At 34.3% G+C, this 22,610-nt stretch overlaps 1 protein-coding gene across 1 annotated transcript; it reads left to right on the forward strand.

The window, feature by feature from the left end:
- The first annotated feature begins 9,656 nt into the window (after positions 1–9,656).
- LOC128224429 (uncharacterized) lies at positions 9,657–22,215 on the forward strand. The gene is made up of 4 exons (XM_052934271.1): positions 9,657–10,472; positions 14,251–14,480; positions 17,528–17,673; positions 20,177–22,215. Exons 1-4 carry the CDS (start codon positions 10,296–10,298, stop codon positions 21,829–21,831), a joined length of 2,208 nt encoding a protein of 735 aa, XP_052790231.1. The 5' UTR covers positions 9,657–10,295; the 3' UTR covers positions 21,832–22,215.
- The last annotated feature ends 395 nt before the right edge of the window (positions 22,216–22,610 follow it).

Raw genomic sequence — 22,610 nt, forward strand, 5'->3', positions numbered from 1 at the left:
ATAAAACTAATTAGAAATATAACAATGTTAATATTAAAGCATATGAGCCTTTGGCTTGTGCACACATAGATAGCTATACAGAGGAAAATAGCCCAGCTTACCAATACATTTGAGTATGAACGCCAATACAAGTTTGCAAAATCTGATGTATATATTCATGGATAATGATGAAGATATATGTTATCTTATCTTAAATACAATGCAACTGGGTATATTTTGACCATTTAACTAACTTCATTGCTAGAGCAGTGCAGACATAAGGGATAAAAACGCACTGAATAAATTTTGTCTTATGTATCTTAATTCCCTCCCCTGTAGTATCAGTTGAACTTTGGTGGTCTTGTGCTAAAACTCTTTAATGCCCCGTTTGTTAAGTATTCAACAGGTCTTTGATAGAAAGAAAATACCCATAATATCGGAAAATTGCCAATGTAATGCCTCTTTTTAAAAGGATGTACCAAACATACCTTCAAACTATAGACCTATCTCCTAAATAAGCTGTGTTGGTCAGGTCATGAAAAGAAACATATTTAAAAATATTCATAACCTCTCATAAATCTTCCTGCTAATAACCTAATATTTAAAAAGCAATCTGGCTTTTTACCAGGTCATTCGACTTAAAATCAGCTAGTTGACGTTTATAACCACTTTTATTAGAATTTGTCAAAGCATTTAATGACAAAATATCCACATGTAATGTTTTAGCGACATATCCAAGGCATTTGTTAGAGTGTGGCACAAAGGTCTCATTTTCAAACTCAATGGTATTAATGGAAATGTGTTGGATTGGCTAGCTGAAGTCAAAAAGGTTTTGTAAAATCATCTTTACAAATTTCAGAATCAAGCGTAAGAGATGGTGGCCCTCATGGAGCCGTGTTAGATCCTCTATTTTTTATTTATGTAAATGACATAGCAGATTCTTTACTTAACATAACTCGTCTCGTCGCAGACAGATATTAAGCTGTTTCCTCCCGTCACGTAAATATGATAGAAGACACAATAAACCACGATCTAAATTTTTCCTAGTATGGTCTAACCAATGATTGGTTAACTTGAATCCCGCTTAAACAGAGGCTTTGTTTCTGGTCTAACCAATGATTGGTTAACTTAAATCCCGCTCAAACAGAGGCTTTGTTTCTGGTCTAACCAATGATTGGTTAACTTAAATCCCGCTTAAACAGAGGCTATGTTTCTGGTCTTACCAATAATTGGTTAACTTAAATCCCGCTTAAACAGAGGCTTTGTTTCTGGTCTAACCAATGATTGGTTAACTTAAATCCCGCTTAAACAGAGGCTATGTTTCTGGTCTAACCAATGATTGGTCAACTTAAATCCCGCTTAAACAGAGGCTATGTTTCTGGCCTATTGTCAAAGAAATAGTCAAACACTTCTTTTCGAAAACACCTTTGTTCAATTTGTCACCACAAGCATCTTGGTTTAACACTTAACGTCAAGAATTCTTGGTACTATAAAAATGATGAAATTTAAATTACACAGAAAAAACACTTAACCATATACATTTGTCATATCACCGTCCGCTTCTAGAATACGGATCACTTCTTTGTGATAAATGGGCCCAATACGAAAACGAAACACCAGATAAAATACAACAATGAAGTTGTTCGAATAGTTACCGGTCTCACACGATCCGTATCAAAATACAATCTACTGAAAGAAATTGGCTGGGTGTCGCTTACAAAAAGAACATTTCAAAAGCTGACATTAATATATAAATACAAATTCAATACACAATACATAATTCCTTTTTCCCTCTCTCTCTCTCTCTCTCTCTCTCTCTCTCTCTCTCTCTCTCTCTCTCTCTCTCTCTCTCTCTCTTCATGTAAACATGGTAATTTGAATATTGACTTCTGGATTGTCTTTTCATTACACGTGTTAATACTGGGTCCACTGTTGTTGCTTATATATATAAGATTTGATTTTCCCTTGGAGAATTGCGTAATTCTAGAGCTTTTACAGGTTTCAAAACACTCAGTTTTTTAGCAGCTGCAATCAAAGTTATAGCACTTGTAATGATAAAACTAATATTTATTGTCTTATGATTCAACCCTGCATCAATCTGATAGCAACTTATCTATCATTGCATTTTTTCTAAGAAGTAATCTTAATTTCGTCGTTGACTGGTGCAAAATTGATAAACAGAATGTACATCCAAATATGATACCAGAGAGTACAAATGTATCAAAATGTATGAAAATGACATGAAAAAAGATGAAATGTAACACATTAAGTCTATCTAACTCTGCACAGAGTCTTGAATGAACTGTAATCAAAATGCTTGTTGTGCACAGTGGCGTGTGCGGTCTTCCTGCAACCGATGTTCCTGCAATAACCTATCACAAAATATTCATGGCTCAACTCACGATAACAGAGGTAAATATGTTATTCTTTAGGAAGATACGAATCATTTAAGAAACACAATATAAGTTCATGCAAAACAATGTTTAGTGCAGTATCATGTTTAACTAAATAGACTGTAATGATCGAAGCAAAAAAAAAAAATGATTTGTGAACAGATGAAAATATAAGTGATATAATGTGAAAATTGATGCTTGTTTAACTAATGAATTTGTTGCCAGGTTGTTTTGCTTTGATCATTAAAACATTTTGAATTCATTATAATGCATTTTAATTAAAAAAGTTACATCACCGTATATTGTGTCCCGTTTAGGTAAGTAAAAAATCCCACACAAGATGCTCAGAGGTATTTCACTCCTCGTGACATCTACCTATCTATCGATTTGCACATAACGTTATTTTATATTATATATATAGCAAAACTGAAAACTGCGGGTTGTAAAGAATTATGAAATACAAGTGACTTATGGCTTTTGGTCAATGTATTGTTGCAATTCTTTGTTCACTCCTTACTCTCAGAACCAACCAAACAAACGCGTTAATCCAATACATCGGCTTACAGTTATTAATCCACACGGTAATTGCCAACTTGTAACAGTGTGTGTATACCACATGATGAATTACGTCATAAATGCTACGTAGGAAGGCAACATTTTCTTTAAAATGAAGACTTTCAACAAAGAACTTTAAACTATTTTTCTTTACCATTTTAAGTGAAACAAAGGGTAGTCTATGCTGCTTAAAGAGCCCCTGCCGTTGTTTCACAACCAGACTTTGATTGGGTACTTAGTTTCATCAAACACTGCGATAGTGCTTCGTCAGACGGCCATTTTGTGAAATGATTCACATTCAAAAGATAAATATATTGTAATTTTGAATTGCAAAAAACAACCATATCAATCATATATGTTGTTACATTGTAGTAAGCTGACTATTAAACTTGAATCTTACCTGGGGTACAATGTCAGAGAAGGACATATTTAGTCTAATTTAATTAATTTATAAGACAAATGGGTTTTTGGGTATAGATGGATTTTAATTTTCAAAGTTTATATTTAAGGAATGAATTGCGGGGTTGATGTCATTATCGGGGTATGAACGCAATTGGGCTGGTCTATGTGTGTGAAGTCCGAAGGACTCCATACGTACTTTGATCAGCCCAATTGCGTTCATATCCCCGATAATGACATTAACTCGCAATTCATTCCTTATATTTACATCAAAAGTTCATTATTTTATTCAAGAAACGTTAAAAAAATATACTTCATTTCATTTCGGATTACCTTTCAGTAATACTTTCTTACCCATTCTGTAAATAGGACGACCCGACTGTCACGTGAAACATTGTTTTCAAATGACGTCACAATAACGCGTGAAAAGATCAACCACTTGAAATCACTTTTAAACGTAATATTGAAACACTTTTGGCAACAAAACGTTTAAAATATAATAACTTAACACTTTCTAAAATGTTGATTTATATTTTAAGGGACCTGCTGACACAATACAAACAATAACAAGATCAATAGTTTTCATGTATATTCCTGTATATTGTTGTGCGATGAATTGCGATCCGAACATATCCGAAGATATGAACGCAATTAAAGAAAGGCAGTTCATTTATGGAATGGAAGTTGAGGTGTAAATATACACTTTTAAACATTGAAAACAGAAAAAAAAAATGATAACGTTATAATAATAAAATTCTTTAAACTTATAAATTCTATTCGATTTTACTTCTAAAATAACTCAGCGTATGTATGGAACAACTATTGTATGCATTTGTCTGTAATAAGGTTTCATGAATGGCATCAATACAAGCGGACTGTCTTGTATCTATATCGCTGCGCCATATGAAATGACAGGTCATAATAAAAAAAAATCATACAGTTTCGTACTATATACATTGAACGGCATCCCGTCAATCGCCAAAATGACACATGCTTTGCACTAGCAATAGCTTCATTATTAGCAAACAAAACAAGACATGTGAATTTGTAAGAATATTCCAAAACTTGGTCATTAAAAACACATTTCGATCTTGACATGGATCTTGTTCTAAAGTGTATAACATTAGTTTTGGTCATTTATCAGCATATGAGTGTCTTCACACTAGTTACATAAAGTATAAAGCATAATTTGTAGATCTTATTTATTCTTTGCAAGGATAACTACATCGTTTGCATTCACCCAAAATTGACAGACATGTACCATCTTCATGGTCAATTCATAATCATATAGTATTTAGCTTACTGGCTTAGTCATTTGTAAAGCAATGAAAAATAATCGGAGGTAAAAAACAGCCTTGATGCTGGCCTATCATAGTATCAAACCTGTTTGACATTTATCCATTCAGTCTAACACAAGTGTTTAAGGCCATTTATTAATTGCTCTTAACAAATCACTATTGACACCCATCTCTGTAATATGTTTCCACACAACGGATCAGTTAACTTAGTCGTTCGCTTTATGTAAATCTATAAAAGCGGTAAATGTAGGTATCTTTTTCTTCAGCGTAGATTCAATGATATATCTTGATCTTGCTAAATTGTCTGTGATACTTCTCCCTTTTCTGAAACCGTTTTGCTCATCCTCAAGCAAGTGTATACATTCTAGCTACTTTGAAAGCCTGTCGTTGAATACTGAAACATATCTTATACATTGTTTATGCTAAAGTTATCCCTCTATATGTCATAAGATTTTATTGTCTAACATATCTGCCTGCAATGGGGTTACTTATTACTTTTCCCAAATCACTTGGCACATTTTGCCTGTCTGATAGCACACGTTAAAACTTTTTGTAAAATAACAATATTTGTATTATTTAAAAAAGAAACTATAAGGGATAACATATTATCCACTGGGATTTTTACTAGCTTTATTTGTAGCCCTTGCAACTTCAAATACGGATATAACTAGTTTTATGCTGACACAATGTTTATTTGTGTCTTAAAAAAACAGAAAAAACTGTCATTTGTTATGTTAAAGCTGCACTCTCATAGATGACTGTTTTTTAACATTGTTTGTATATTTGTCTCAGAATCGGCTGATATTAGTATGAACGCCTTCAACTTAGTCATATAAGATAACTCAAAATAGAATATATATGTATGTAAATGGTATACAGTAAAACAATAACATAAATAATGATACAAACACAGAAAACAAAATAATAAGTTAATTGACATGAGAGTGTATAATACAAAATATAACATGTCGCACAGGAATGTTGATAGCAGAGTTTCTTAGTTTATTTGCCTTTATCAAATAAGTTGCTATTTTGATGTAGTAAGTGTTTTTTCGTTGTATTCAGCATGTTTACAAATTTGAACATATTCGGTCTTCTCCGATAATACAAAGGAATATATTTTTCACGAATTTCACTATATATCACAAACTGCGATTTAATATTTAGTCAGCCTTCAAATATCATTGAGATTCATAAATTGATGCAAAAACTGGCTCATTCCAAAACAAAAACTTTTTTTTATCAAAACGGTCAATCTGTGAGAGTGCAGCTTCAATTGCAGAAGTGACAATTACAAGGTGTTGATACATTGTGGGATTATCCCCATGAATTATGCTACAACATCTGACCACGAAAGCCTGGTGAATTAGTATCTTTATATTAGTATACAGTCCAACCCCGTTTGCTCAAACTACCAGGGACCGGTGAAAATAGCTCGATCCTCGGATAATTCGAGCCAAACGTGTGAATGTTAAAGACACCGGTCCTTAACATCCAGTTCGAGCCAACAGGGAACTCAAACCAAGCGAGTTTGAGCCAACGGGGTTCGACTGTATGTCTACCTCTATTGACTTGCATATGTGCGTAAATATAACTTAAATATATCAAGACATATTATAATCATTAATAGTGACCGAATATAAATATAAGGTTATGTAGATTATTTGTATATTATTGCAAATTAATATTTCTCGAATAAATATAAGTTGAGTTGAGTTCAGTTGAGGACGAAGCTAGTATTTTTTTTGAAAGCAATCTTTGTAACCACCTATGGGTGATGCGCTTATATGCACTCAGTTGGTCAACCTGGATATGTTCAGATATTGATACTGATATTTTTCAGATAATATTAAAAGTAATTAAACAAATCCTTTTGGCACCATGAATTACATAAACAAGAAAATACAAAGATCATAAAGCAACACATACATAATCACATCATCATAAACAAAACTACAAATGTAAAGGGAACAGAGGGGGGATGTATTCCTCAATCATACCAATAGTGCAACTCGACAACTAAAGTTCAACTAAATCAACCAGGAAAGTTTTTACCTCATAAAGGAACAGCATATCAGAATACAGTTTAAACGCAATTTCCACAAACATCAATACTGCAGTACATTCATAACGGAAAATAAATTACGAAAAATAATAATGAAATATTTTATAAATAAAATAAAACAATTATTTCTATGTTAATTAAACCTTTATTACCTTTTTGACCATTTGACCATAACTCTGAACCTAAATATATATACTATTCCATTAAATCTAAATATACAACGCAAACACAACATCATAGTAAATAATGTATTATTTTTTTTAACATAGTCAAGATGCATTTTATTATAACATGCAAACCGCCAACCGACGCCCAAAACATAGCATCAAAAATAAAGCAAACAGACACAAGCTTACACCTGATTTGCTATCAATCTCACTCTTTTGAATCATTTACACACAAACAAGTACTACACAGTTGACTAACGTCTTTATTTTTCTAAAATATTGGATTCAGAGCTGCATCTCCTGGATTCAGATTGCAGAACTACCGCCGGCGGGAAAAAGCCGTGGAGCTTATTGGCACATCATGATCTGTAAGCAAGACACACAAGCAATGTTTTACACTTACAAAACTATCTGCCACTACTGTTTAAGTTTGAAAAAGGCATGTAAACACTCATTTGAGGCATACACAACCTTTTATGTAGTCATAAATGTGATAAATATGCAGAAAACCTCATGAATTCAAAGATTTTCAAGACAAATTTTATGAAATATATAGTCTTTTGGACATTTTGCAATCAGTTTTTAACAACTCAAAGGTTAATATCATCTTATTGATACCCAGATGCATTTTGAAAGCATTAAATCAAGACATGCGTAGAATTTCTTCTTACTTGGAGACTGTATTCCTTTCTCGGAAATCCTTGCCGAGAGCCGGTATGGAAAACAACACGAGACCACATTTTGACCAGCACTGGTTCTTATCCTTGAAAATTTCTCTGTGGCTACAGCAACCAGGCTGGCTATTGCAATAAACAATACATTAGGGTTTTAAAGACATTTATGATGTATAAAGGTTGTTTTTTAATGCATGAAGGGAAAAGGCTCTAATCTTTATGAAAGTGGCTCACTTTTTTATTTATTTTGCCTTGAGAACTGTCAAGTTTTCAATGTATAAACTGAATAAATAAATGAATTAATGAGAATATATAAATGATTGATAGAATGAATTAATGAATTAATGAAAGGTGGTATTATTTCTTTAAAATAGGGATCTCATTGTGTTGCTGTGATTGTTGAAGCAGATGTTTTCTTGTCCATAAGCTGAAAATCATATGCACACTAAATAAAACATCATTCTGCATCATATGTGCAGTAAGTTTTGTTTAATTGCTTATAGAATTTGCAATTAATGTAATGTTTGCTAAAAAGAGCAAACAAAATGTGTGAATAGATGCGCAATACAGACCAAAGACTAATACAAGTTAGCAGTTTCATTAGAAAATAATATTATTATCAAAGCCACACCAGAAATGATTGACAAACAACATGAAAGAAATTCATTTAGGAATGGAACAAACAGTATCAATGGGCTTATATGACCAAACTTACTCACTTTATACTTCAGTTTGGATACAACTTTCCATTATATTATCTTGAAGTGCAAACAAATTACAGCATTTTGGCATACACCAAGTACAGCTCGGCCGGGTGGGCAGCTTGGCGGGGAGGGGGGGGGGGCTGTCTGGCTGGTTCTTCATCAGTTCCTCCCGGGTCTGTTTAAAATAATAAGAAATGAAATTTAAATAAATGCACCACACCTACCCAAACATACAATCATTGACACCATTATAGCCTATACGACATACTCAATTAGCACATCTCTGGCATACCAGTTTAAATTGATGGGTTCAACATTTAAGTGTTCCACCACGACCAAAAGTGGCTCATGACTGGTGCGATGAAGCCAACACTTGGAGATGCACCCAATATCACAACCTGTGAACATGTCAGTTATGTCACATGTCATCAGGAAACCTGGAATGTACAGCCCCATACCTTATTGGACCTTGCTTGAGAGTACCTAACCATATGCGCAGCCACTTGCCTGTTGGCGTTTGGCCGTGCGTTTACATTGAGCAAGTAAATGTTGTTTATATTTTAAAAATCCCTCCATTTATACTTTAGAATTGAAAGTGAGGCTTTCATTCATTAGTTACCATCATTTGGAACTGTTTCCAAACATTAAATTGAAAGTGAAAGTAAGTTTTTTTAAAAATGAAAAAAATATATAAGAAAATTATATATTATTAATTTATATTATGTACATTAGATTTTAAAAATTCATACTCAAACACCAACATTCTATGGTTAAGCACTGTCAACTGGCCAAATTTCAACCAGATGGCTGTATGAATAAGAATTTATAACCATTTAAAATAGGCCACCCCTCCAAAAGCTTCCTCTATATCAGGCGTGAGACCACAGTTATTTTTACTATATGTTTCATATAGACTCTAACCTGGCGTTTCACTTTAAAACAGTCCCAATTGAAAAAAACAACAAGTAACTGGCTGCTGTAGAACAGTCCAAGACACAAAATTTAATCACAAGAAAACATAGGGTTGACCATTGCGTTTTCTCACAAAATTGCGTAGTAATACATGACCCTGAGGTTATTCACATTCGGATCTTGGTCAACGGGGGGACAGATAACTGTGGTCTTGAGCCATAAACATGCCTTTTGTACATGTCGCCTGGCCGATTAAAGTTCATACATGCATGTGTTTTACACGCACGGATTTCTTTTAAACGCAGAACTTAATCGATTAAAACACCGGAAAACGCTTACTTCACTTTGCATTATAAAAAGCCCACATCACTCGTCAAGGACAATCACTGCGTATGAGAGAAAGTGATTCTACGCTGGCTTAACAACCATGCTCTTATTTATACTTAGGACACCTTAACAGTCATCATTTTGTTTACATAGGTTGACGCTCACAGGTGAGAAAACATGATACTCACGATGTCTCCATTGCTAATTGGCTGACGCAGTTAGTAAGCAGTTTTCTTAGGCGAACTAATCGTATATAAGCAACTCTTCTGTTTATAATTGTAATGAACGTAGGTTACCACCATCAGCGGTATGATCAGAAAAACTTGAAACACAAATCGCTTGTGCTTACGATGATCGTTGCAATGTAAAAATATTTATAGTAACGATATCAACACATCCACACTTTGAAAAGAAAACAGCTAATTTAAAAGTGATTAACGTTTTCATATTGAAGATATAATGATAGTGAGAATAATATAAAACGATCATTTTAAATGTAGAGAGGAAAGGGCGAAAAAAAAATACATTTTGACAAACCTGAACAATGATTTAAGCAGAACGCTGGGTGAGATATTTGAGAAGAATGTGGCGTTAACGACAGTATTACAGTATGGCTTCCAAATAAGAGATGGATTATACCAGTGGGTCAGCAGATTATCAAATTTGTAATACAAGGTTTCATGGAAAAAATTGACGAATGACGAAAACTCTTCTCCTTCGAACAAGAATAATACTGTTCAAGCAAGATATAAAACACTTTTATGTGTTTAAGTCAGTGTCAAAAAATAAAAAGCACATACTTGAAAAGAATCGAAAGTAAAAATGGGATATCACGTGACACCTGCAACGTTTGCAGTGTTCCTCCTACTGGTCTTCATCACGTGTTGCAGTGCCCACGGCGGAATGCAGGAGCCCCCAATGAGGAGCCTCGCCTGGCGGTATGGATTCGACGTCCCCATCAACTATGATTGGAACTCGTTGTATTGTGGAGGATTTTCCGTAAGTAGTTCACTTGTTTCATGTCTATTTCTTTTGCATTACATTATATTGTTTTATGTAGCCTTATGTTATGTTGAAACTTTTGGCTTCAGAGCTTGTTTCTGTTGTTTTTCATATAAGCATTGAACTGAACTTAAGATCAACATATTGGCCTATTATGACCTGGTTCCAAGGCCTACATATTTTTTTCGGTAAAGCTATGTTGATGTGTTTGTGGTCTTTATGTTGTGTTTTGCGTCTATGTATGCATTATTTGTACGTACGTGTTTGTTTTATTTCAGTGTCCATGCCTACAAACAGGGCTTGCCCCTGCAGTTGGCATTGCATTTTTACGATCTGTTTGCATCTTATGATAGTTTAATGAAGTACAGAGAGTCATTGAACGGTGTTGTGTTTGTGTATGTTTGCATCTATACGTCTGTATACTTGCATTTAATTTAGGTTTTTTGCCTTTTTTTCTCATTTCTGAACGGATGATTTTCATATGCTGAAAAGTTTCAAACAGCAGAGGGCTTATTTTGATTAGTTGTGCATTTGTGGTCATTTTTTATTCTTATTATTCGTCTCAAATTTGAATAAATGTTTCGCATTTGCAACATAATCACAGTTATTTCGATATGATTAATCTTGCAAATAGTTATTTCTAAATATGTGGTTACCATGACCTCATCATTTGTGCCTCAGTGGTCACGAGCTACATCTCAATTTTAATAGCATTCCTGATTTCAATATTACAAAAACGATGGCTTATTGTACTTAAGGATTTTGCTGCGCTTTTTCTAAAACCATCAAATTTTTATTACCTCATAATGATATATTAAAACCATTAAGCCATTTATTCTCAGAGCATATAGTTACCGTATTACCGTATTATCTCCAATAAATCTTCGCCCAGACATGGCACGCGTCGTGTTTAGCAGAAGTGATGGTATCATACACTTATCAGAATGTTGGATGCATGTTTACCAAATATTGTTATGGTATCATATACTTATCAGAATGTTGGATGCATGTTTACCAAATATTGTTATGGTATCATATACTTATCAGAATGTTGGATGCATGTTTACCAAATATTGTTATGGTTTCATTTGGAAGGATTTTGTAAGATGGAAAGGAGTATTTAAAACATATACTAAAACAAAAACCGGATCGAGCTGTTAGATAATTCACAAAAAGGCTCTTTCACGTCAAACAATCGAAAGAAAGAGCAAATTTGCAGACTGCAGATATTTCATTTTCGTTTATGTAACCATTAAAGATGCACTCTTACTCCCAAATAAGATTTACTACAATTAAAACATTTTTTATTAAACCAAAAAGGATGAATAAATGACGACAACAATGGATACCAATTTAAATTTGAATAGATTGTGCAATAAAACATGTTTTTTTTTACCTTATAAGGCTATAGAAGATCACAGTAAATCTTTTAGCATTCACCAATCATTTAATATTTTTCTGTTTTCCGCTATTAAATATACAGTTACAATTTTGTTATCAGTATTAAATACTTTCCATAAATGCATTATTTACTAAGTAGTTAAAGGTTCATCACCCCAAATCTATGTTTGTCATACATGTGTTTGTATTGATTTTGAATAAGAGTGCCACTTGAAGCAATGTCCCTTTCAAATGATACCAACATTACACCGGGTCACCATGCATCAACATTTAACATCATCACATCAGTGTGCATATACCACGTGATAAATTACGTTATATATGCTACGTCGGAGGGCAACATTTTGCTTAAGATAAAGACTTAAATCAAAGATAACTTTTCTTTTACTACATCATTTTAAATAAACAAACGGCTCTCTATGACGCTTAAAGAGCCCCTCCTTCGTTTTCTGACCGAAGTTTGATTAGGTGATTAGTTTCATTAAACACTTCGACAAACCTGTTTCCAAAATAATGTTTTGACATTGCTCCGTCAGATTGCCGTATTGTAAAAAGGTTTCTCGAAGTGTTTTAAGAAACTCAACTCACAATCAAATTTTGGTAAAAGACCGAAGGTGGGGCTCCGTAAGTGGCGTCGACTGCGCTATTTTTCATTTAAAATGGTGAATAAATAGAGAAGTTATCTTTGTTTAAAGTCTTTTTTCAAATCAAAATATTGCCCTCCGACGTAGCATTTATGACGCAATTTATCACGTGGTACACACACACTGATCATGACGTCATGACTCAAGGATAGGTCAAGCTGTTTTGTTCATAAGGGCCGGTATCCATCAAGCACTTTAAGTCATTTTTTCTCACTTAAGTTCATTTCGGAAAATAAATGTATAGGTGTTTTTAACATAGAATAATGTATTTTTAATGACAATAAATAATTTCTGAAATTATTCAGCGTAAATTTCATATCACATTAAGCTAAAAAAGAACTTCTAATGAATACCGGCCAGGATATTATAATTCGACAGTGAAAAGAAATGTATAGGTATTTTTGACATAGAAATATGTATTATTAATAAAAATGAAGCAGTTCAGAACTAATAAAAGTTAAATATCAAATGCCTAGCATATGAAAAATATCAATTCCTGATAACAAAATCATACGCGTGTACTTAACAGCTTAAAATGCTCATATATTTAATGACTGGTGAGTGCTTAAAGATTTATGGAGAGTATTTCATTGAAAGTATATACTTTTATAAGGAAAAAATACCGTGTTTTCTGCATTTTTCTTTCGAATTAAACACGGTATCCTTCACAAGAACCATTGTTTTTGCTTTTTATTCACCCTTTTCGGTAAATTATACTAATTGTATAAATTGTGATACTGCTTATTCGGGAGTAAGAGTGCATCTTCAAGATGTTTCATGAATAGCGGCACTGGTACCTTAATGTACAGTATTAAAATCGTAACGTATTATTTTTACGTAGATATGTAAGCCAATTTTTGGTTCCATAGATATTAAAACTCACGATTCAGACCTTGGTTTATCAAATAATGATGTGCATGTGTTGTAACATTAAAGCGACGTTTATAACCACACTTGGCAGTTTGATGGTGGACCTAATGATCTTGCCTGAATTAAACATCAATTAATGTTTATATACTGACCAACGCTTGACCGATGGTAAATATATTAGAAGTGATACAAAAATAGCCGTTTTGTTTGGAAATACATCATGTGTTTGATGTTGACCACGAGAAATGAGATTCTACGTACTGTGAATCATGAAAAACAATATATATTCATTTAGGACATTTAGGCAAATGGCCTGAGGTAAAATTACATTTTACTGATTGTTCCAAGGCGGTACCTAACAATCCTTGATAAACATAGCATACCAATTATTTATTAGTATGTACGCACTGTGATGTTTGTGGAGTTCTGTGCTGTTCTTCCATGTTTCTTGTTTGTGATATTCTGTTTTTATGTTCTATGACTTTGGCGTTTACCCAGTGGCATTAATCCGGGTTTATGTTTAAACTTTTTGCTACTGAGCTTGATTCTGTAGTTTCCCGCATAAGTATAAAGGATGATCAAAAACAGAATTGACGTAAAGTTCCAAAACTATTTATGAGACTTCAGTCAATAAAAGTACTGTTTTAAAAAAGACATATTAATTTTGTCCAAGATTGTTTTGTTTTTATTGAAAATTGAATCGTTTCAATATGTGCTACAGGGAGTTTAGTTAACGTTGCGAGCCAATCAAGGCGCATACCTTCTTTAAGTGGAGACTAAGATATAAACATGTTTTCAAACAGTAGGTTTTACAATGTTGTAGCGACTTATAGGCCTAGTTACAATGGTTTATTTTGCAGAAATTCCAGCAGAGCGGAGGAAAATGCGGGCTATGTGGAGATCCCTACGATGGACCCTTCGAGAATGATAGAGGCGGTCCGTATGACACAGGGATCATCGTGAGGCACTATCCCGCAGGCATGAGGCAGATAGATGTCAAATTCGAGCTTACCGCCTATCATAAGGGTTACGTGACCTTTCACCTTTGTCCTAACAATGAGATGACCTTGACCCAGGCTTGTTTTGATGCGTAAGTATATGTTTATAATTAGAGAATAATGTATAGGTGAATAGAGCCTCTGCTTGATAATTGCCTCAGAATTGAGATAAGTATGGAGAAAAGTGTCCTAGCATTGCCCAAACATTGATATAATTGCCCCAGTATTGAAATAAGTGCCCTCACATTAAGATAATTGCTCCTGTATAGAGATAAGTGCCCTAACATTGAGATAATTGCACCTGTATAGAGATAAGTGCGCTAACATTGAGATAATTGCACCTGTATAGAGATAAGTGCGCTTACATTGAGATAATTGCCCTGGAATTGAGATAAGTGTCATAGCATTGACATAATTTCCCAAATATTGAGACAAGTGCCCTTACATTGAGGTAATTTTCCCGGTATTGAGATAATTGCCTAACCGTTAAAACAGTCCCAGTTTTTAGATAATATATCCTTACTTCAGTATTGAGATAATTAAAATAGTTACCTCCCCTACATATGGTTGAAGGTTTGCATTTGAAGATGGAGATGGGCATGTTACAGAATGTTACATTTGTTGATGTGGTCGTTGCGGACCGTCGATCAGATGAACGTCTTAAATACTTTTATCTCTTATGCAGTAAATGATTTGCAATTTTATCACAAATACGTAAACACACGACTAGAGGTCTTTGATGTTCCCGACATTTATAACAGCAAATGTTTTATACGATAACGATACAGCAATGCGCTATTTCAAAGTATTAAACTTATTTAAATGCGAATTACCAATAACTACACCATTGTCATGGCCGCTCTCCAAAGGATTACCACACGAAATAGTCTGTTTATTTATTAACGTTTTGACGTAATTATGCCACATCTGTCAATGAATGATTACAGCCGACCACATTATTATCTGCACGCATATAAATCTTAAGCACTTTTGAAACCCGCAACAGATTGATTTCCTCATTAAAATTTAAAACAAAACATCTTAACTGCAGCACACATTTTAAAAATATTCAAATGATACCATGCGATGGGAAAAATATGAACACTAACCAAAAATACATAAATAAAATTCGAAATCGACAAATTGTTACCAATACATCAAGTTAAATAATGGGCGCTTCGATGGAAATAATCAATTTTAGATGTATTTGGTACTAGTGCATACAGTTACGTTCTTAAAATAGAACATTACATTTTGTATTGAGTTGAACTTTTCAAACGATATCAGTTTTGTCGCTTTATTTTGCATTTTTCTCTTAACTTTAGAACTGACTCTGGGACGATATGTACAGTACGAAGAACACCCCTGCTGGGAATAGCTATCTGAAAATAAGCCTTAATGGAGCCATTCGAAAAACCTCTGCTATTTTCCAAAACGACCATTGACGTATGCCGGTTAATCAGTAGAAGTAGTTCGTAGAATTGAAATATTATTATAAATTAATTGTTGTTTTTTTCACGTGTATTTTGTATTACTTAATGAATTCCCATTCCAGTGAAGTGTAAAAATAAACAAATAATTAAGTTTCCCTAGAGTACAGTTATTACGTTTTACAGCTAAATTAAAATTACTACGCGATCTACATGCAGCCTAACTTAATGTAAATACTTTTGACATTGTAAACCGTCGGATTGAGCTAAGCGCATTAGTTTTACTATATTCTTAAGAGTCCTTGACTTTAAAGGGAAACTTTCATTAAGATAATCATGATTTTTTTTTTTCTCTGTAAAACCAAGATAACGTAAAATATTGGCGTAATGAAATAAGGCACTTAAGCTTGTGAGGCTTAACAATTGTCGAGAAATAGTTCCTTGTTATCTGACATTTGGCACTAACAGTATAAGTCAGAGATGGGGAAATTTGACATTTGGCACGAACAGTATTAATCAGAGATTGGGAAATAGGACCTGGTCATCTGACATTTGGCACCAACAGTATTAATCAGAGATGGGGAAATAGGACCTGGTCATCTGACATTTGGCACTAACAGTATTAATCAGAGATGGGGAAATAGGACCTGGTCATCTGACATTTGGCACTAACAGTATTAATCAGAGATGGGGAAATAGGACCTGGTCATCTGACATTTGGCACTAACAGTATCAGTCAGAGATAGGAATATTTTTACATAATTTCCATAATAAGTCTCAGAACATTTTAAAATGAGAACATAACATAAATGATACCAAAATAAAAAAGCGCGCTAAGGATTTTTCGAAAATTGGTTATTTGAAACATATTTGTCATTATAATCACGCACAAATTGGTTTAATGAGGTCATATTAACATCGCGAGATGGGAACTCATATGACGTGAAGTATTTTTTCATTATCCATTCTAAAATAATACGAAGGTTATATGGAGTCACCTGGTATCCAGCATTTACACACTTATTGGTCGTACATCTTAAGGTGTTCAATCACTCATTCAGCTAATGGGTCGGTCACCTGAAGCTTTAATGTTCTCCTTTTAAGGCGTGAACAGCTGAAAATAAAATGTTCAATTAACTAAATATAGGATATAACCGTCTTTTCAAATGTACTTGAAACCTGAAAGAAAGACAATATGAAAATTGTGCCATCCATTAAGTAATGTATTTAACTTATATCATTTGTGTTTTTTGTGTTATTCTCTTAAAATGCAATCCGATTTCGAGTTTCACGCCTTTCATACATTTGCTATCAATCATAAGATGGTTTCGTGTCACGTTTTTTATCAATTATAATCTGTTTTACATTACAACAAGATATATTTTTAATGAATTTGGTACTAGTCATACAGTTTATGAAGTATTTCCGTTCTAAATTAATCAATACGCATGCGTAGTCAATCTCCACGTGAGAATTTGTGACAAGTTTTTGTTAGAGTTATGTTTATTAGTTTCTAAATACAAATCCCAAATAATGCATGATCATGTTATGAAATAATGCGAACGAAAAATAAATGAAAGGAGTAAACAACATATGCCGGTAGCTGTTAATGAACATGTACAATCAGATTCAATAGCACCCATTTATCTGCGTCTTTGATGTCTTGCATTAATAATTGTCGTGTCATTACTTGTCTTGCCGCCTTTCAGTCACCCACTGCAGATAGTGGAAGGTTCTCCGGACGACCCGTACAAGTTTTACCCTCCAGAAAACCCGAAACTGCACGAGGTCAAGGTCGTTTTGCCTCGAGGTGTCGTCTGCGATCGATGTGTTCTACAGTGGATTTATAAGGCTGGTAAAGAGTAAATGTTAATACCTTACCAATTAATTAAAACAATCATGATTGATATAGTACCGACTAATTGTTTGTTTACGCTAACATAACATATAAAAGGTCAATACTTAAGAAGTAAATGAGCCAAGTATGCGATATTATACAATCTTTTGTCCAAACTTTGGAGAATCCTTGCCGAATCACCAATCGTTCATTTTTGGAAGTAACGACATACTCATACCTTGCTAAATGGTCAAGCTTATATTTTGTCTACTATCCTAGATTGTGTTGAAGACGACACATTTACCTCATAAAAATCAAGAAGAGCTGAATTCTGAACTTCCAAAATAAAAGTTCCGCACATTTACACTATACATCAATTATATTGGACAAAATAGGATTTCGACCACTAAACAACCTTGAACCGATTTAATATTTTTTTCAGTTTGGCTCATCAAAAAGACAAATTTGTGCAAAATCATAATAAAATCACGAGTTTTTAATACGTCGGCTTGAAACGTGCCGGAGAGTGAGTGATGTATAACCACTCGACCACAAAAAGATAAAGACGCGGTGTTAAATTAGTCCAGTAAAAAAAACATATCTGCAAACAATCACAATTAGTATTTAATTGAAAAATATGCATATCTGTTAAATCAGTCCAACTTTTACAGCATGTTCTGCATCACATTGATAATAATATACCAATTTCAATTCTAATTTATTTGATGATAAATGTTTTACTTGACTTGATTATTTATTCCCTTAATTATCGTATCGTATCGTATTTATTATCTTAATGTATGAAATGATGCATTTCGCAATTAGAGACTTTTTGTAAACATTTAAAGTTGAGTGTAGACATATAGTTTTAAAAATAAGAATGTGTTCAGCTTCTCTGCTTGTTCCTTTAGTTTTCGTTATAAAACTGAGATGAAACTTAAACTGATGTCCATTTTGAAGGTAAACTAATGGAATCCATATTTCCTGAGTCGAAAATAATACTAATGTCCTTTTTAAAGGGAAACTAACATAGTTCGTGTCGAATCCATTGTCCGAGTTGAAACTAATACTTATGTTAAGAACTACAGAAACAAGCTCAGTAGCAAAAAGGTTTAAACATAAACCCGGTTTAATGGCACTGCGTAAACGCTAAATACCTATAACACAAAAACAAAACAATCACAGACAAGAAACATGGAAGAACAGCACAAAACTCCACAAACAGCACAGTGCATACATACTATACATATAAAATACTACGTATGTATATCGAGAACCTGTTTATGGGGCACAAGGCCATACTGGTGTCAATGTGAGAACTAAAAGAATCCATGTCGAATACTTTGTCTTTGTTGAAAATAATTCTGATGTCCAATTTGAAGGGACACTTATAAAATCCATGTCGAAAACAATTCCTGAGTTTATACTTAAAAAAGAGGGCAACCGTACTGATCACCAGCTGGAACAACAAGTTTGTCCTATTTGATGGCGTTTCTTTTACAACAAGGCTAAGGGTTAGGGTTAACCGTTACCCTAATTTTACCAACTTGTACATGGGTATCAAGGTTATAAACCACTTAACAATTGTCCCATATATTCGATAGTGAACTGACCGATTTTTTTCACACGAAAAAGCACTGCTTTACGATCTCAAAAACCGTATGAAGGATGAATGTAAACTTGCAAATTTTTGTAATTTGCCATTCAACAACAGTTACAAACACACTTAACCACATATCTTTACATAACTGAGAACTTTATTTCAGGTCATCAGCTCTTTGTAATGTTTGGATATGTTTTTGTTATTCATATTAGAAAAAGGTCATTGAGCTAATGTATATTGTAAGCATATACCCGACTTGAAATACAGATTTTTGCGTCTTTTATCTCATATCTTGTATCTTGTATCTCGTATCTCGTATCTTGTATCTCGTATCTCATATCCCGTATCTTGCATCTCGTATCTCGTATCTCGTATCTTTTATCTCGTATCTCGTATCATGTCATAGTTGCACTCCCCTATGCCTTAACCTACCGTGATGAAATAATAAGATGTATGTCACCACATCCATAAAAGCTTAAATTCAGTTACACAAGTATGTTCTTTAGTTTTTAAACACGTATTTATTCAATAATTTAGTTCCATTAAAAAAAATATTTTCAATGTTAAATATGTTTCGGCATGGCTTCACATAATTTTGATAAGCATCACGTGATATTTGCTGTGGCATTGATTACTATATGGCAAAAGGAAGTGAACACTGTTTTAACTTTGTATTAGTTGTTACACTGTTCAGAACATATTTTAATGTAACTCATTGACACATTTCAGTATCATTGAGTCAATCAGAGGGTCGCCAAACGACAGTTATAATTATTTAAAGTGACGCCATTACCTCGTCTGCCATGTATTTAATTAATTTAAATTTCTTTTACTTTATAGTTAATGATGCCGAAGCATCTCCACTTGAGAATGTTATTTTTCTTGTTTTGATTGTTGAAAACTATTTTTCGTTTCCAGGCAATAGCCTTGGACGTCATGAAAACGGAACCTCTTGCATTGGTTGCGGTTTGCAGGAGACGTTTATCAACTGTGCGGATATAAGTATTGGTGGAACTGTGGATAATATCTTTGTACGTAATGACACAAACTCACCTGAGACTGATATAGTTATTCCTCAGACCGCAAACGTAACTCAAATCACTGACGACGCTCCATCTGATTCATTCGAGGCGGTAATCAGAGCACTACGAGGCTTCCATCAATTTGTGGACAGACGCTTTAATGCCCCAGGGGCGAATGTAGCAACGCAAGATAGTGGAATGGTTGGAACTAGACGTGGGGCAGGCGATCATCCAGGAATTAATCCAGACCAGATGAACGTACCACGAAACAATCTTCAAGGAGCAGGGGTTAATTCAAGACGCGTTTTACCAGGACTTCAACCCAATAGAAACAGAGTTCCAGACTTGCACGGTTTTCCTGCTGACCAGACTCAAAGTATAGGAAGATTTCACCAGACGAACCTATTTCCAGGCCACCCCTCAAGCATTGGGCGTATGAGTACATTTGGTGACCCAAATACAGCTTCTAGGAGTAGGAATGTCGACCTTCCCAGGCCTTCAAGTTTCCAGACCGTCCGAGATATAAATTTACAAGACCGAAGGTTTAATACTCTCTCACGGACAGATGATTCCAACCAGAGACAACACGTTCAAAACAGATTACAACGTGGCCGAATGACACCATTAACGATGATGGTGAACCCCAACGGTGATCCAAACAGAAGATCTCCAAATGACAGGCTGACTCAAGGAACATTTGCAAGTGATCCAAACAGACAAAGACAGTCTGTACCTAACAGATCAGGTCTCAATTTTCGTACACCAATCAAAAGGCCGAATATTCAAGCGCGCCAAAATTTAGCAAATCCTCTCGAGCGGTCAAATGCTCACAGTAGTTTTATACCGTCAAATTCAGATACAAGAAATAGGTTTAGAACAAAAAGCCAGCAAGTTCAAGCCGGTAGAATGCCGGTTTTCTCCCATAGAAACAGTGGATTTCCACCAAGAACTTCTCATGGTTCTGCTCTTGGTGCTACATCTGGGCTCGCTAGAAACACTCAGTTGCATAATAGACAAAGAATACCTAACGGTTACACTAATGCTGTTGTACCTCCAAACGAGTTTGGGTCGCAAATGAACAGAATGGCATGGCATCGAGGGGACGGTAGGACGTCTCCGCGGGAGTTAGTCCGGCATAATTCGCATCTTGACACCAGGGACTTTTCAACGACTGATATACGCCAGCATGTTCCTCAGTTATCAAGAAACGTGGAATTACGACAGGATGGTTTCCCGCTTTTGCAAAGACGTCAACAGCAATACATGGTGCCGGAAAGAGAGAATTGGTTTCCGAACACTCCAGCGTTTGTGCAGAGTCGTCGTTTGCGGGCACATTCTGATCGTTTGCGCATGCGTAATGGCCAATCCACGCCATTCAGTTTACCGAGACGTATTGAAGTGGACACTATAAATGTTGCACAACATTTGCTAAGGAAATACCCGCAACTACGAGGAAGGGTGTTTCTGTCACGCAGAGGTCATTTACAAAATGAATATTCCCAAATAACAAACCAATATGCTCGACGAATAACTGGAGGTCAGAATTGGTAGATGGCAGTTGGTAATCGTAATGGGGCTATCTGCTCCTTCAATTGATATCATTTCCACTTTCAACACTCGAAGCAGACACAACTTCTGTTAAGTTTGTTGATACGTTTGATGTTATTATAACAAGCATACTGTTACATCCGATCGGACGCAGGAGCACGGGACTCTGATCTATACACATGGGTTACGCTTGTTCTATAATATATGGCTTTGTTGCAGTCTTTGTGAGAAAATTTCAATTTCGTTAATAGTATATGTATATAATATATAACTTCGTGAAATATCCAAATCATTGAAAATGATTTACATATCAACAAATTAATTCTTAAATTCTTAAGAACTGCTTGAATTCATAATTATATAAACAACTTAACAAATGTTAATATTTCCTCACATGTATTACACAAAGATATATATATATATATATATATATATATATATATATATATATATATATATATATATATATTTGTCTCTTTCATATGAGTGACAAGGTTATTGCGCGTGTATAACTTCAATATTACAGCTGGACTCCCACTTTTTACAATAATCGGCTTATAATCGGCTCATAATCGGTTTATAATCGGTTTATAATCGGCTTATAATCGGTTTATAATCGGCTTATAATCGGCTTGTAATCGGTTTATTTTCGGCATCAGTCCCTTCAATTCAGTCATATTAGATCATTGACAAAAGAACAACTCTCAATTGTTTGATAAACTGCCGAAAGTTTCATTATTCTTCAAGCGTGAGTAAAGTTTTAAGGGATAAACATAGTTTTC

This window comes from Mya arenaria, chromosome 17, assembly GCF_026914265.1.
Source record: "Mya arenaria isolate MELC-2E11 chromosome 17, ASM2691426v1".
NCBI classification, from domain to species: Eukaryota; Metazoa; Mollusca; class Bivalvia; order Myida; family Myidae; genus Mya; species Mya arenaria.

Coding starts and splice junctions, on each gene's coding strand:
- LOC128224429 (XM_052934271.1), top strand. CDS start 10,296: ATGGGATATCACGTGACACCTGCAACGTTTGCAGTGTTCCTCCTACTG. Junction 14,481..17,527: donor ACCCAGGCTTGTTTTGATGC/GTAAGTATATGT, acceptor GCCGCCTTTCAG/TCACCCACTGCAGATAGTGG. Junction 17,674..20,176: donor ACAGTGGATTTATAAGGCTG/GTAAAGAGTAAA, acceptor TTTCGTTTCCAG/GCAATAGCCTTGGACGTCAT.